Here is a 16,239-nt window from a genome sequence, read left to right as displayed (position 1 = left end):
GCACGTACATGTGCACTCACACTTGTGCTCTCGACCCATGTACCCAGACGAATGTGGCCAGCCGACAGCAATCTGCAACCTAATCCACAATTCTTCCTTCGCTACCTTGCGTTGCATCCGTACAATTTTGCGGCAAGGTATTAGGTCATCCCGCTTGTTTACTAGCCAGCTTCGGTACTTTCGGAACAATATTGTCTTCCTTGTTCTATTTCGGGTTTTATTCGCTCACAAGATCCTTCCAAAACTGTGGATGCAGTCCTTGTGCGATAGAATACCTTTTTTTTAATAACTTATAAACGGTGCTTTGGCTTGGATGACATTCAAAAATATGACACTGGAAAACGGCACGACGCCATATTGTCAAGGAAGAGAGATATTCTTGAAACAAGAAAATAGAATCCTATTGCTTAAACTAACATTGCAGCAAGTATAGAGAGTCATCCAGGGATTACAGGGCCATGATCTCTTGCCCCAGATGATCTCTTGATCCAGAAATGATTGCCCCTTAGAATTTTGATTATCCAGTGGTGCGAATCCTAGCAACTCTGAGGACCTTATGATACAAAAACTTGAATAAAACAAAATTTCGACAGAATAACTTAGTTTTTGACTGTTGCGGATAACAGATAGACGTTGCGATTATACTCACTGGCCGTTTGAATGATTAAAATTTTTTAAAACCTACGGAAGAGTACCTAGTGATGTATCTATCTGTGTCTCGCGGCTTACATCCGCCGTCAACCTGCGGATAATGTCCGGTCGGGCTTCGTAGGTTAATTGTTTTCCCTTTCGGAGCCGTGAGGGATCAATTAGAATAATTAAATTATGTAACGTCGTCTTCGTATGTAGCGCACAACCTGCATGCAGATCGCATTTAGACGATCGCTTAGAGACAAATGTGAGATGCGTGAACCGCGCGTAATACTGTGCACGAGCAGCACACTGGGAAGTCGTTAGTTTGCATTGGGTTGACTTGTTTACCGAAAAGCGTGACTGAGATGTATCGTGTATCACGAGCTGGTAGAAAAGCGGAAGACTGTAGTGACATTTTGTTAGAGTTCTGTGACGGTGCGAAGGAACTGGTGCGCGAATTTTCGTGTCCCGGATCCCGGATGTTCTTGCAGAGGTTTGGCAAGGCAATTGGTATTCCTACAAGACGCTATATAATGGAGGGATAATTTTCGAACAAATTACATGCTAATCATTGCTCCAACTTTGTCCTTGAATAGGCCATACTCTTTACATCTCAGAGTTTACGGATGTTTCCACTCTGAGCGAAAAAATAAAATACAAGAGTATCTGGGGACACAAAACTGGTACTAGTCGAAGTTTTGGTCTGAACGCGCTAAATCTACATGCTCATATAAGGGGATCGGTCGTGCCGTTTGGAGACAACTGTTGGCGCTGATTGCAACTTGAGTTAGGCGGATTTTTTTTTGTTGCAATATATCCTCGTCGGACGATGACCCTTTCGGTCGGCAGTGCTAGAGTCGAAGTTGGCTCGGTGTGTCGAGTTGTTCGTACCGAAAGAAAAATCTAAACAACCGAAGAAGGGAAAACTTCGCGAATCTTGCAAACGAGCCTTGATGCCGAGTCGCAACGCGGCTCCAGCGTCGTAAAGATCGGGTTAGCCGGTTTTGTTTCGTTTTGCGCCAGCAGGCTGCAAATTGCATCTCCCGATCGCGCCGTTGCATCAGTGCGTGGTCTTGCGCATGGCCGTTTGATGCAATTTCTTTCGCACAATTTCTCAATCCGCTACAGCCTCCGCTTTGCATGGACTACGTGATGGAGCGTGGATATTAGCGACCACCGGTTGTAGCCTCCTTTAGCACCCTTGCATGATAGTCGCGAACGTTCATCGTACATACCAGCTTCCGAAGAATGGAGAATTCTTGTTGAGAAGCTTGGGATCGCATGTTTTGGGCTTCAAACTTTGCAGTACATTTGCAATTTCCGATGTCATTATGATGCTTTTCCTAACATTCTGACATTCGACATTCAAGAGTATTAAATTCTTCCAGATGATTTAATTCTGGACAATATCCGTCTAAAGTAACGACCCAACGAGACTGACAGCATTCGTGAGCATTTTTCCACCACTTTCACTTCAGTTTGCGAATCAGGACACACCACTGCTCAGAGCTCATTGATCACCCAGTTTGCTTCTTGGTCGATTGAATCTATTTCTTACATGGAACGTGCCAGGTCTTTTTAATGTCACCCGTGCGTCTGAAACAGCCGGTGTCGAGTTGTTTTAATTTGCCCACTGCTGATCGGATTTGCGTCAGCCAGCGGAGATTGCGTAGTTTCATTGGGGTGCTGGAGTGAACGTATGGCAATTATGATTAAAAAATAAAGCGTTACCTGTCTGTAATAACCCTGCAGCGTACGACAGAGTTTGGGTGTTCTAGTTTTGGTAAAATATGGCGGTGCGCGACTTTATTAGTGACGAGTGAATCGCATAATACATAAATTTTAAAAAATAAGGAGAATGACTAGAATACTACAAGAACAAAAAACAGGACAAATATCTCCAACAGGTCTACACAGATGGGTATTACAATATTTGTTTACGTATCTCGAGAGTTAGACGGATGATTCGTAAATAACTATTTGCACCACCTTTGGTGGTCCCTCCTGGCTGTCCTGTTTTTCCTTGATGTCCTGCAGAATTGCGTTGGTGATCGCTTCTAGAGCGGCCATCTCCTTAGCTTGTGCCTTCTTGTTACCATGACGGCGCGGCATAGACACCACTGTAAGCACGCGGCGTAAATCATTATGCAGAGCGGTCACATCGATGCCGGTGCCGGCTGATTCGCCCAGCCGTCTTAAAGTATCTGCCAGTGGTCCGGATAGAGCCTGTCGAGATAGAGATTTCGTGAATAAGTTGTTACAAAATGTGATATTATTTGGCATTCTGGTTTAAGCTGTACCTGTAATTTTTGCCAGCTTTGGGCGTACTGTCTACGAACCAGCTCAATAATCGTACTGGTCAGTGCTAAACCAACCAGGATGTATAGGGTGCACAGTAGCATGTAGTTCGGTTTACCTGTTTATAAGATGTATGATATAATGCCAACGTTGAGGAGATGTAGATGTCAAAACAACATACTTGGTACAAGATCGCCGAACCCAATGGTCGTCATCGTGATAAAGCAAAAGTAATATCCATCAAAGAAGTTCCAATCCTCCTCCCACAGCAAGAGCAAACCGGTCCCTGCCGCTAGGTAGACGCCCAGGAAGCAGACGGCACCGACAGCGTATAACCATTTCTTGTCGGATAATTTGATGCCAGCATCAGGACAAAATCCTTGATAATAACAGATAAATTGAGGATAAATATATGGAAATGTTACTAATGCACATGGGAATTTGTCGGGATACACATACTTGCTAATGGTAGTGCGGGAAAGTTCCTCGCTATAGTAGACACCGCTGTCGCAAAGAGTCGACCCCAGTCGGCGATGACAGTCAACGTGAAGGGGATACCGATGAGAGCGAACATCATACAGAAGACCCTGCCGCCCAGTGTGACTGGCACAATGTTACCATACCCTGTTAAAAGACATACCGAGAGATCAACCAATACGTCCCGGGGAGAATATATATTTTATTTCTAATAGGTTAATGAGTAGTTTCACCAGCCTGTTGAAAGCAATTTGTTTCGGATGTTGATACAAGGTGTATGTATCATTGCCGGCCGCAAGGGCCCGTTCATGTCTAGTCAATAACTAACACCCCCGCCTCATACTGATGACGTACGTACCGATGGTCGTAATTACGGTGGACGCAAAGAAGACCGCCTGCAGCACGCTCCACTTCTCGACAGCGACCGGAAAGTTCTGATCGGCGTCAATCAAAATCCCGCCCTGTGCCGCATCCTGCACCACCTGCCCACCAGGCAAAAAAAAAAAAGGCAAGAGCGGTAGACGTTTCGTTCGTATAATCGTGTGACAAATCATCGGCTGGAAACATTTGACTCGAGTGCTGTGGCGTTCCCTTACCTGTTCGTACTTCTTCAGCTCGAAGGCAAGCAGTTGATCCAGGTTTTGCACGCTTGTGTTGTTGACGATGGTGTTGATGAAAGCGTACCGATGTTGGGACAAAACTTTGCGAAGTCCTTGTATTCTAGCGACTTCCGCCGGACGTTCGAACTCGCGAAATATCTAGAGTGGATTTGTAAGGACAGTATCTCAATCATTTCGATCTATAGCTTGTTGAGCATCGGAGAAGTAGATATCAACTGTTAACCAGACAAAAAATGGTGTCTTGCTGCCAAACAGGAACTGATCATAATTCTTGAAGCATTTAATTTCTCTCCCCATTTCCTGACCCCCCCCCCCCACCCCCCCTACCCTCTCTCCCTCACACATTGTCATCCTTCATCGACACTGGACGTGCGTCATACAAGGGACTTGGTAAGTGAGAGTGAAATAAGCAAAATTTACTAATGCCCAACGATTATCAGCGTGTCGATACGTTCTCGATTGGTTCGACCGGATGGGACCCAACCTCTATGCCCCCGCCACGTACTGTCAAAGGGTTAAAGACGCATCGCATCTTTATCGCGTCCATTTGTTTGTTTGTGCGCCTGCTTCGGTTTCGCGCGATATTTTAATTAGTACCAGCTAGTTGCGCTTCGGACGCCAAAAAAAAAAAGAAATGAGGCCAAGAATAGCATTGAACTTGAACCCCTTCACATGTACGGGGGGGCCCTAACGGTTCCGGCAAATAATCGGACTCCCGGTTCGGGTAACCGTACCCATCCGTTGACGCTACCGTCAATCGTCTACCGCGGTGCAGGTCCCTACTCGAAGTCCTACTCCTGCGCTCGTGCAATTGTGCCGGACCTTCGCTCAATTTCTAATTCAGCTTCATTAGCATTTTTCAATCGATCGACCGTTTCTTCGAAATTAAACTGCTGGCAGCAAACAGCAATCGGTTCAATGCGAGCTAAAATTTCCATACGCAAATGTCTGTAAACTGTGCCTCGATTTACGTTGTACCATATCTCCGCCGTACGCTTTAATCGTCATCGTCATGGTTTCTTCCATCGATCGCTCACCGTTTGAACAGTATCTCACCTGCTGGGGGTATTAATGTCATGCAGGTTATATGAAACGATCAACAATTGACGGTGTGTGATTGGCGAGCCGATGCCGATAGACAAACAAATCGGTGGAACCGTGATATACATGGATATTGTCGTATTTGGAGTATGAGTTGAGCTGGGGAAGCACACCTTTCGATTGTTCATCATGTACCCTAGATAATAAAAATCGTAATATTCACCTCAACTAATAGTCGTAACGTATGCATTTAAAAAAAAAACGTGACAAAAATGTTCCGCTTTTTCATGCGCTTACGCTGTCACGTGGTGGTCGGTCCACCAGTCGGTGGTCAATGTACACTAATTGAATAAATACTGTCAGAATATTGGGAGCTTTATCTTTTAATTTACAGCAGCTAGGACGAGAACACATCTCGTTTTATTTTCTCCAGGAATGACATTAACCAGCGTGACTTATAGTGCTAGGAACCTCCCACTAATTGCCACATGCAGTAAAAAGTACCACCAAGATGGCGGAATGGTGTTGTTATCTACTCAAAGCGTGCCCCAGGAAAAAGGACCCAGTACCGTCTTTTCGCAATTTATTAGATCAATTTGAAGGCGAGATCTCTATTTTGCTTTCAATGGTCAAAGTCAAGTAAGAATTAATGAAATAGGCGACCTATTAGCAGAAAAAAAGTCAACAAAATTCCTTTTGACTCTTAAGGCGTTACTGCCGGCTCTCTATTATCTATTCTATCCTTTCATTCTTGTATTCCTGTTTCTCGCCCTCGTCATAAGTCATGGTCAGATCGTACTCTTTCGTCGTCTTAAGCTTGATAGAAGAAGGTATTTACGAGGGTATATTCGTAAGATACAAACGCGTTTTCTAACCAATCCTTCATTCGTTCGTTAAATTCCGTAGAACATTGGAACCTCTACCAAATGAAATGTCTGTTTCCTTCTGTCCTTCCTCCCCAGTTAGTGTACTTACTACAGGGGGACGACGGTTCGGATTGAAGAACGGCGCCGCTGTCACCTATATTACCGGGTCGCCCCTGCTCGAAGACCTATTTTGCGTAATTATTCTTTGTCCCAAACGTCTGTTTTCAGTGTTACTTCTATTCGTGACTTTGGTGAGCCACTTGATGACAAGTTGAACTTCAAAGAACATATTGACGAAGGCACACTGAAAGCCAACAGGACTCTTGAATCTATCAACCGTGTAAATGTTGATTTCTGGGATCCTACTTGTCTTCAGTCATTGTATTGTAGTCTTGTGCGTTCGTTCCTGGAGTACACAGGTGTTGTTTGGTATCCGTCCACTGTTGAGGGTACAACTAGAAGGAGAAGATATTTCAATCGAGTCACGCGTCATAAATGCATCTTTGGTTCAACACTGTTTGACTCATTAAGTCAAAGGTGTCATGTGGCTCAAGCATGTTTTATAGGTGGCTTATTCCTCTGCCTGTTTGTATGTTCCCTGAAGAGATAATCGTCCTAGATATCCTCTTCTTCTCTCATGCTTCAAGTGGTTCAATCAGTTTTACTCTTCCTTTGGTTTTAATTCCTCATTATCCGCCTAGCGTTCCCTCATTTGTTTCTCCTTGAATGTAAACCTAGTATTACTTTTCCCTTCTTTCTCGCTTTGAGCTTTAGATATGTGCTTTTTTCTCTCTAAAATGCTATAATCCGAATGGGAACAGTATCTTTTACAGTTAAATTTTATCATGCATCTGGAAAAAATTGTTTGTCTTGAATGTATAAATTAATAGTCACATATGAGGGATTTTCTACTGGAGGTCCAGTTGAGATTTATTCTAGTTACGGTCCAAAGTTGTCCCGACTTTCGAGGAATTTTTTTGGGAGAAGGCGTATCTGCATGTGAGATTAGTCCATTTTTTTTCTCTCCAAATTCCTGTGTTCCAAATTCACTGGCTATATCTCACTAGCATCAAATTTATCCTTGAAGTGATCGGCGCCAGCTCAGGTTGTCCAACTCTGCTTAATGTTTTGCATTAGCTGCCATTGACGTTTGATCTGCTTGTTTGTTTGGTACGGGATGCAAAAATAAACACTAGCCCGGACTCGAATACACTAAAGCAATAGTTCAGATCAATTCAGGAGGGGAGGGAGAATGTACGCTTTATGTGGGGCGGAATTCTTTGAAGAAGGCATACGGTTGGTTTGCTTCAATTGCAGTAAACACTCATTAAAGTTCAATTATATGTAAGATATGGACCAAAAAGATACTTGAAACGATGATTCTCGAGCAAGGCGCAATTGATATCGATTATTGCTGGGCGAACTTCAAGAACTCAAGACTTTAAGAAATAGAAATGCATAAAAATGAAATATCGTTTTTGAGAACAAAAATTGCGGGAACTTGGCAGAACAGCTCCATTTGGATATGTTTTATACGCAAAAGAAGCTCTTAAAGAATGCTCTAAAAATTACACTAAACCCAAAAATTCGTCTGAAGCCATCACTATCGCCGGGTTAGATAACGAACAGGGATAATAACCAAACATATATCACTGTGGTCTTTGCACATGTCCTTGTTGGCAACAGTGTGCCTTCCACACGATGCCCGTTGTTGTCGGCGTTAATGGTATAGCAAACAAATCATACAATTTATGGGCTCCATTTTTTGCCCCGGTGTAAAAGAGTGTATCACATTACGCGAGTAACGTGTGTCACTGGATCAAAATGGTCGGTGTATCCATTGTGTACGTAGCACAGATAATGTGGAACGGAGATTCTCCTATTTTAGTACATTTTGTTTTCCTCCATCAGGATGTTATATAGCCATTAAGCAGATTGTTTACTGATGGCGATGGCTGTTCTTGATGCTCCTTATGTGTAGTAGAAAATGGCTTCAAGGGACTCTTGCTGAATCTAGTAGTCTTGTTATTTTTTGAAATCTTGTGTATCACATTAAAAAAGTGATACAAAATTTGTGGCCCATGCAACGAACACATCGGAGGGCGAATGCACGGACGACCTACAGCGGTGCACGGATCGTTCCATTAACTGCTAACGCGGTCTCGAGCATCTCCGAACCCTGTGTTAACTGTGGATGCGGAAGACGAAGGAAGTGAATCATTAGAGTGTGCGACATTGATCAACGTTCTTGTGTTGGTTGGACCAGGGCGAAATACCAACGTTACGTATCCCGTGTTACGCACTGACGATGATGATGTTGCTGATGATGGTGACGAAAGACATAAACAACTCGCTCCCTAGCTCCCCTGATAACTACGCTGGTAATGGTGTCAATGATGCTGACAATCGTGATTAGTAATGACATTCGCCGCTCGTGGTTAGGTTGCATGCTCTTTTCTTGAGAGACCGATACCACTTAGTTATAACAAGAGATGTTACTTCGCTTGATATCGGTTCTACAAAGCCAGCGTTCGGAATGCGTTTCGAATGCGATTGCTATGGGACGCTGCTTGTTATACTGTAGGATACGCGCTTCCATGAAACATTTATGAGAATATTTAATAAGCATCCCTGGAGAAAACACCTACTTAAGGAAAGGACGAGCTGTTAGAGCAGCGAAAAATCTCATCTTGCTCCTACGACGCCTTACGACGGTTTTAGGACATACCAAGCGAGTGGATGTGAAGCCGGTGCTGTACGCAAAAACAACATACGCTAGCAAGTCGCAACCAACAACAATCAGCCACAAATGGAAGCAAAATGACTCGAAATTATGCAAACTACTGAACCCCTTGTTTGTAGCCGGATCCTCCTACTCCGCTTATCGTGCACCGGTACGCTTGGGAATGTTTGCCTACAGCGCGTCAGGGCGCAGTCGGTCGAAGCATAAGGCAAAGGGATGGCTGCATGCTGCTGTGGGGACGGCCTACGTGAGATGTTCCTGTACCATGCGGATTGCGAACATAGTTGATCGCCGGAGATCTCGTGTTTGTCGGGGGGGTTAAGTCTGAGCGAGAATAGCCGCAATGTTTTGAGCGGTAGCGGAGCGAGAATTTCTCAGATCGCTCGACTATTTTTAGACCTCACCGGATCTCGTGCCTATGCACGCGCATTTCGCGGTTTGTTAGCCATATGTCTTGTTCGTGTCACGGCTCGATGTGACCGTGTGTCGCGGCACAACTGCACCAAATGCTGTGTGCGTGCGTTTGGTCTGGCAGGTAGCGTGGGTGTGTTTTGCACCCTTTTGCTTTTCTGTTTTTTTTTGCCCGAGGAATCGTTTTCCATGCCATTTGTTTCGCTTTTCCTTGATGTGATGTGGTCTAGATGCAGCTAGTATTATATGAATGTTGGATGAATTAGAGGCAGATATCTCTGACCAGCTTCCGTTATGCTAAATAACAAGACTTCTTTCTAAACCGGCTAGAAAATATTCAAGACCATTAGCTGATTGCTTCGTGCGCTTGGTCAACCAGTCTCTCCAAATCGTATGCGTGGTAAACATTGTGATGTCTTTCAGAGTCTTTGCTGCTCGACAGTTTTATGCTTCCTCGGAAGGGGTTTAGATGTACAAACGTTGCGGTCGTAAAACCTGCCATTCAATAACTCTTCGGTGCTCCAAGAGGCGAAGGGCGTAAAATGTGGCGAAACCATAATCGTAAAGAAAGTATTTATGTTATGGATCTCGGGAAATCATTTCGAAGCAGGGTCATCTCAAATTGGTCGAGCATGAGTGTTCCACTTTGGCAGTATACGATCTATCTCTTATCGTTATCTGCTAAACTGTTCAAGAATTAGCCCTAAATAAGAGATTGACTGTATCCTTGTGTTGGAATTGATAGGACATTCCAAGAGGGATAGCTCCCTTACAAGTGTCCTGAAATTGCTGAGCAATAGTTCTAGTAGCTTGGGATGATAATTTTATATGTTTTGTACTGTATTGGATCTTGTGAAACATCTTTCCGATACACCAGTCTAATTACTTCTACTAACTTAGAAACCTAACCATTTTATGAACAGAATAGCAGCCTATTTAAGTAAAAAAAAAACAACAACAAAATCCACTAATCACTGCTAGCTGAAGCTCGTAACGTCACAATACACAGAATCCGGTGAGATGTGATAAATATGAAAGCAATAGAAATTGATTGATTGCGTGTTGATTGAGTTAAAGCTTTTCCACACTGCGAGAAAACTATCTTCACTTACATATCCACCAACGCCACAGTAGATGGCGAGTGATACAAGTAAACCAAGATGCGATAGCACCTTCTTGATGTGCCAGCGTTTACAAAATCTGGCAACGTGATCGGCGAACCCGGCCGGTTCATCTACCACCTTCACGTCAATCTTCTGGAAGTGTTCGAGCAGGTCATTGTTGATAGAACCGTTCGTTGGCTGCAGCTGATTAGTCATGATGTTACGGCACAGTACAGCGTGTCGAGGGGATTTCTTTCGTTCGGCGGGCTTTGGTTTTGTTTTATAGGACGGAGCTTAGTATTTTCCTTCGCATATTTAGCACAACCCGAGTGGAAGAATAAATTCAATTACACTTTAAATACTTTTTTTTTAAACTAAACAAATTCTTCACTGTTTTTCACGCACGAAACAAATCTGTCGTCAATTCATTGCACGAAGCGTCAAACTAACGCGAATATCCCAAAAATAAAAACACACTCCGTCACCGAGAAGTCGTCGCGCTATACTGTAGATCAAACAAGATGTTGCAAAGATGGTCCCACCGGGAGGAAAAACCGGATGAATTCGGAACCGTCGGTAGTTTTTCCTTTCGCCGCATACTACCCGACTGTGGCCCGATTTGCTCTCATCAGGTCCCGCATCAGACGGGAGAGCGAGAGTTTTTCCTTCAAAGTTGGTTGATATGAAAGGTTTCCATCGCCGCATGATCGGCAACGCAGAGAGCAGCAAAACCCGCATCCATATTATCTTCGCATGCGTTTGCTAGTGGACGTTGTGGGAGAGCGTTGGCGAGACTATTGACCTACGAACGGCGAAATTTCCCTTTCTAAGGGTTTTTTTTTGTTGTTGTTGTTGCTATTAACATTCGTCCCGAAACACGGCTTCGGTCACGCCTGCCTTAATGGCTTATGGGCTTATTTGTTGCGGCTATGGAGTGTAATTTATTGGGACGGTACGGCGATTCTGTACAATTTTAGCACAATTGGCGGTGGTTTAGAGAAAATGTTATTGGAAACAGTATTTTTCTTCAATTAAGAGTCCAGGAAGATAGAGACGGTAGGCCAGAGGCATCGCAAGATTTTCTAGCTCGATATTATTGCTAATTTTGATGAGTGAGATCATGATAAAGCTTTTAAAGTTTCGTTGGCGTTATAATCTCGAGAGATCTCGGTCTGATTTATATTACTTAGTTTATTCTTAGTTTGCTGGATAGTCAGTTCTGCATACAGGGAGATCGGAGTCTGGACAGGATCCGAGAGCAGTCCTCTGGTAGTGGCGATAACGGAGCCAGACTACACACGGCAGGATCGGAGTTCAAATTAGTGATGGGGAAAGTACCGAAAAAAAAAAGTAACGAATCGGCACCAGGTTTGTAAGACAATGTACCGGTAACGAGAACCTGGCTTCTGTGGACTTGAATGTCGGATTAGCTGCAATCCACATAAAAGTAGCTGCAATTCATATGAAACAGATAATCGTGTAATTATTACTGTCGGTTCCGGATTTGTGTCTAATAGCTTTGGCATTAAAATTCCGGAATTATTCCAACCAAATTATCATATCTGGTACGGTTATAAAGGCTGCGGGTCACGCTAACTGTTGAAATCGATGTGAAACTGTCAAAAAATCTCAAATCTTAAATTTCTTTTTCTTATGTAAGTGACAAAATTTCACAAATACTCGCCAAAACCTGAAATTCTAATTTTGAAAACTTACCGTAACACGCAGCCTTAAAAGTCACGATCCTTTTGAAAATTTAAACTGTTCAAATCAATACAGTACTATGAAATACTGTTAATATTACATGTTCATTTTCTACTGCCGCGTAATCTCATAAAAAAGTGAAAAAAAATCGTAAATAGCCATCAATACTTGACATTCTCTTCTCATGTGTTTTGCCAGGAACAAGGATCGATTACCGGTACAAGTGACGCAACTATCTCTGTTGCTCTTATGCAAGTGTATATGTATTCTCGGTCACTCTCATGCATTTTACCAAACACATGGGCTGGTAACATTATCAAGATTTGGAACTGACCGCCCCCTTACCTTTTTTTTCAATTTCAATGGACCTAAATAATTATTAGGTGCTTCTGGAACCGAGATTAATTTGTACCTGATGAACACCGGGATTTTAAATTTTTGAACCTGGTCGGGTACGTTATATTTGTGTAACTGTTCCGATCCAACAGGTCTAGCGGTAATTTCTCATCACTAGTTCAAATCTCATTCATCAATACGAGTTCTAGGTAAAATTCTTCAAAATTATAAACCAGCATATTAGGCGATTAATGAGACAAAAACGAAGAAGTAGAATTAAAACTAATTAAGTTAAGCCTTAATTAAAACTAATTAAGGTGTTATTAGTCTAAAGGCTAAAGTGTGGTGTTGAAAATAGATATGCGTTTACCGCTAGATGGTAGTTTATCGCTAAGAATAAAGTAGTAACATTCAAATGTACTAGTGCGAGCCCGTCCGCACTTTAAAGAATGGCGTTTATCATGTAAAAATTTAATTCCTCATTATCGCTTTTAAACGAGATTTTGTCGAATGGGTAATAATTACACGAGCTTTAGGAAAGTTCAACATTTTAACAACTTGAAAGCTCAATCCGAACGCTGTAAGCTTTCATTATTGTTTGTTTTTTTTCGTAGAAAGTTTACAACTTTTCTCAAATTTTTATGTTTTATCTGTGTATATTACATGTGATAATGTTATTTTTCTTTTTTTTTAATTTAACCTTCCAACCCACGATGATCTATTACAAAGCAAAAGATCGTACATGACGTGTATCGGCATCTTTACACATTTGACAAACGTAGACAGAAGCTGTCAAACTGGGCTGGCAAGTTTATTTACATTTTGTGTGCAGCGAAACTAGACAAATCAGCATAATTCGTCATAAAATCAAAGCTTGTGTGTTATCGTCGTAAAATAGAAACTGTAGACATTCCACCGGTCCAATGTGCCGAACAGCCAGGAAAGAGTAAAAATGCGTAAAACATGGGTTAAACGAGACAACATCTACTATAAACCTTTCTACAAGCAAAAGCTCAAGCTGACGCTGATTGGCGTAATAGCGATGGGCATCCTGTTTTTCGTGTATCAGCTCGTGTACATCAGTCAGTTGCTACCGCTGGAATCGATGCCGGCGGGACCGAAAATTCGGCCGCATAAGGCAGATAGTAATGATAATCCCATTACCTTGGTAGAACTGGCGGGACGGAAGGATGCGGAACACGCCGACCGGGCCCATCGGAAGCCAAACCAACAGCAGGGAAGTGACGCCGTAAGAAACGAGTCGAACAGCGGCAAATCGAACACCTGGAACAATGCACAGTTTGCGTACGTAGAGAAAATAGGCAATTATGAGCGCAAGATATTGCGGTGAGTCTTTGCAAACGAACTGGTCTAGAATGGTTCTTCTTCAAAATATCAAACAATACTGTTTTATTTACTCCTCATTCCCTTCATTACAGTGGCATTCGACTGCTCGATCTGGATCACTACAGTGAAAAGCCCGGCACGGTAAAGTTTCGGTGCTTGGCCTCACGCAAAGAAATTCCTTGGGAGTGGGTAAACGATGACTACTGTGACTGCCCGGAGGATGGTAGCGATGAGCCAAGCACGAATGCCTGTCCCGAGGGACGTTTTTACTGCCGATTCCAGAAGCGTCACAAAACGGGACGAGGCAAGGATGTTTTCGTACCGAGCGGTTGGGTGAATGACGGTGTTTGTGATTGCTGTGATGGTTCCGATGAGTGGCTGGCTCGTGTGAGACCCGGCCCACCTTGTCCGAACGTTTGTAAAACCAATTATGTTTTGTAAAACTCTCAGCTCAGTTTCGAACCCGCGATCTGCAGCAAACGAATCGCATGTAGTGAACGAACTATCATCACTTGAGACACAATTTTGATCACCCCTCCTTTGACTGGTATGTTGAGGTTCCTACACTTGATTGCATGATGCAGGTCTCAAATTAAATAATTATGAAAACGAAAACGTAAACATTTAAAGCATATTACACGGACAGGTATAGCTACTTTGTTGCAGGGAAGATAATTATAAAAAGAAATTTAAAATAAAAATATTATTAAAACAATCCTACTGAAGTCTTCAAGGCTTTAGAAGTCTCAATTATGATTTTTTAGTACCAATTCGCCATATACCATAACCTATCGCCTTGTTACGAACACTTTACGATGTCCGATAGAGACACGATATAGACACATTAATTACTCTATTGACAAAATCTTTGTAAATCCGCCAACAAAGACACTACTAAGGCAAATTTGTATAGAAAAAAACCCTTAGTAGTGGTTATTAAGACAATTGTGTCAATAGGGTAATTCAGTTTGTTAACTGGGAATAATATTTATACTTGCTCCGGCTGTTGGGCTGTCAGTTTACAACTTGTAGCAAAGCTCTCTTTTACAAACTGACAGCATATGCTTTTGTGTGGAAGCATACTTTCAGCAATATGCAATAGATGGCGCTGTCTTAGATCAATACCAGAACCTTTGAGGATGCAGGACTCTCAAAGATGAACGGGACTTGTCGTAAGGATCTAAGGAAGAATTAGCCGAGTTTCATGCAATTTCGACCCCACCCACCGGGTACCAGCTCTTGGCATCAATTTTAGACAGCCGGAACAGCTAGAGATTTGCACAGCCCTGAGACGAACCTGCGGAATTCTTCCTTTCGAAACTCCGTATCCTGAAAGTGATATCTTGTATGGCGTGAGAGTGTTGCAGCTTTTTTTTAACTTTTATTGATAAACCATCAATAGTGGAAACATTATTTTAATATCAGAAATCGACTGTCTACTGTGCTAGATCAAAGCACCGATTCAATAGGCGAGTTCTACACGTGTTTTGTTTATTCTGTTTTGTATTTTGTTTTGTGTTGCCTTTACCTGCGGAACGGCAGCAACATAGATACAATCATTGTGTTGGAGCTAGGATTGCAAGATTCGATGCGCGCCTGAATATAGGCAAGCGTTATGCAGATTAAACGGAAGCACGATCCTACCCCACATCTGGCAGAGAATTGAGCGGTCTGTTTTTAAATAAAGAGCTTCAGTTCCGATCGGTCAGCGCAAGCGTCCACACATTCATTTAGCAATCATTTAGCAATCTGGCCAGATTCCCGGTGGTGCCTCCATTTTGGTCCTTCGAAACGTGTCAGAAGCGAGTGAGTGCGCATCAGCTCACATAGCCGTATCAGGCGTATCAGGATTAGCAGATTAGAAGAGAACCAAGCACCAACCAAGAAGCAAAACGAAGTGTTTGGAACGAGCGTGAAGATAATTTTTTAAACTGGGTCGAAATAAATATAATTGTAAGGTGCACGTCTGGGTCCAGTGTTTGTCCAGGTCCAGGTGTTGGGTCGTCAGCGGAAGAGCTACCTCAATCGCTCCGCTCACCTAGCTGAGCGCGCTCATTGCGCTCCATAAAAAAAAACCGTACCTCAGCACTGAGCGAAGAGTGCACTGAGCCCACTGAGCGAAGATATGTGGGGACCTTAATACGATTGAGGAATTGCGCTCAACTCGTGCTTCCTTTTAACCTGCAAAACCTTGGCCTACATTCAGGCGCACATCGAATCCTGCAATCCTCGCTCCGACACATTGCTTATTTAGGAGCTAACATTCCCCTACTGTTCCCTACGGATCCCGACTGTTGAATTGGGGACACAAAACACGACTGCTGATCGCTTTGAAGCTTATCAATTATAGGACCTATCCTGGTTTTGGCTTGCTGTCTGATGACGCATGGTAACATGGCCTACTTTGACGATTTGCTGCATTTAGATTAGGATAGGAGGCGGCTAGTTATGTGTTTTCCTGTTTGTGTTTGCCGGTGTGTCCTAACGTACAGCTACTTCCATTAGCAGCATGTATGGTATTGCATTCAAGTTGTATCGGATGCCGTCATCTTTCCGTTTCTATCCCGCGTATATTACAAACTTACCACAAATATGAATCATGCTACGTTTACTCTACTACGTTTACCACCTTTGGACATATAATAGATATAACTGCATTT

General features: G+C 43.0%; 3 protein-coding genes across 5 annotated transcripts in view; 2 read left to right on the top strand and 1 right to left on the bottom strand.

Annotated features, from left to right (window-relative positions):
* LOC126568065 (palmitoyltransferase ZDHHC8) overlaps positions 1–16,239 on the top strand; it is a 347,611-nt gene that overhangs the window by 141,900 nt on the left and 189,472 nt on the right. The gene's annotated exons all lie outside the window — the stretch shown is intronic.
* Positions 2,583–10,418, bottom strand: LOC126558095 (TWiK family of potassium channels protein 7). Its single transcript, XM_050214047.1, has 7 exons — positions 10,202–10,418; positions 4,005–4,166; positions 3,767–3,890; positions 3,391–3,555; positions 3,113–3,310; positions 2,934–3,049; positions 2,583–2,859 (listed from the first exon to the last, which is right to left on the bottom strand). Exons 1-7 carry the CDS (start codon positions 10,406–10,408, stop codon positions 2,587–2,589), a joined length of 1,245 nt encoding a protein of 414 aa, XP_050070004.1. The 5' UTR covers positions 10,409–10,418; the 3' UTR covers positions 2,583–2,586.
* Positions 13,176–14,020, top strand: LOC126559960 (uncharacterized). The gene is made up of 2 exons (XM_050216124.1): positions 13,176–13,579; positions 13,672–14,020. Exons 1-2 carry the CDS (start codon positions 13,185–13,187, stop codon positions 14,018–14,020), a joined length of 744 nt encoding a protein of 247 aa, XP_050072081.1. The 5' UTR covers positions 13,176–13,184.

The sequence above is a fragment of the Anopheles maculipalpis genome, chromosome X, assembly GCF_943734695.1.
Source record: "Anopheles maculipalpis chromosome X, idAnoMacuDA_375_x, whole genome shotgun sequence".
Classification (NCBI taxonomy): domain Eukaryota; kingdom Metazoa; phylum Arthropoda; class Insecta; order Diptera; family Culicidae; genus Anopheles; species Anopheles maculipalpis.
The sequence above is the reverse complement of the archived record's forward strand: the minus strand, read 5'-3'. Positions and strand labels throughout refer to the sequence as shown.

Coding starts and splice junctions, on each gene's coding strand:
- LOC126559960 (XM_050216124.1), top strand. CDS start 13,185: ATGCGTAAAACATGGGTTAAACGAGACAACATCTACTATAAACCTTTC. Junction 13,580..13,671: donor TATGAGCGCAAGATATTGCG/GTGAGTCTTTGC, acceptor CCTTCATTACAG/TGGCATTCGACTGCTCGATC.
- LOC126558095 (XM_050214047.1), bottom strand. CDS start 10,408: ATGACTAATCAGCTGCAGCCAACGAACGGTTCTATCAACAATGACCTG. Junction 3,891..4,004: donor AGCTGAAGAAGTACGAACAG/GTAAGGGAACGC, acceptor CCTGGTGGGCAG/GTGGTGCAGGATGCGGCACA. Junction 3,311..3,390: donor TCCCGCACTACCATTAGCAA/GTATGTGTATCC, acceptor GTTATTATCAAG/GATTTTGTCCTGATGCTGGC.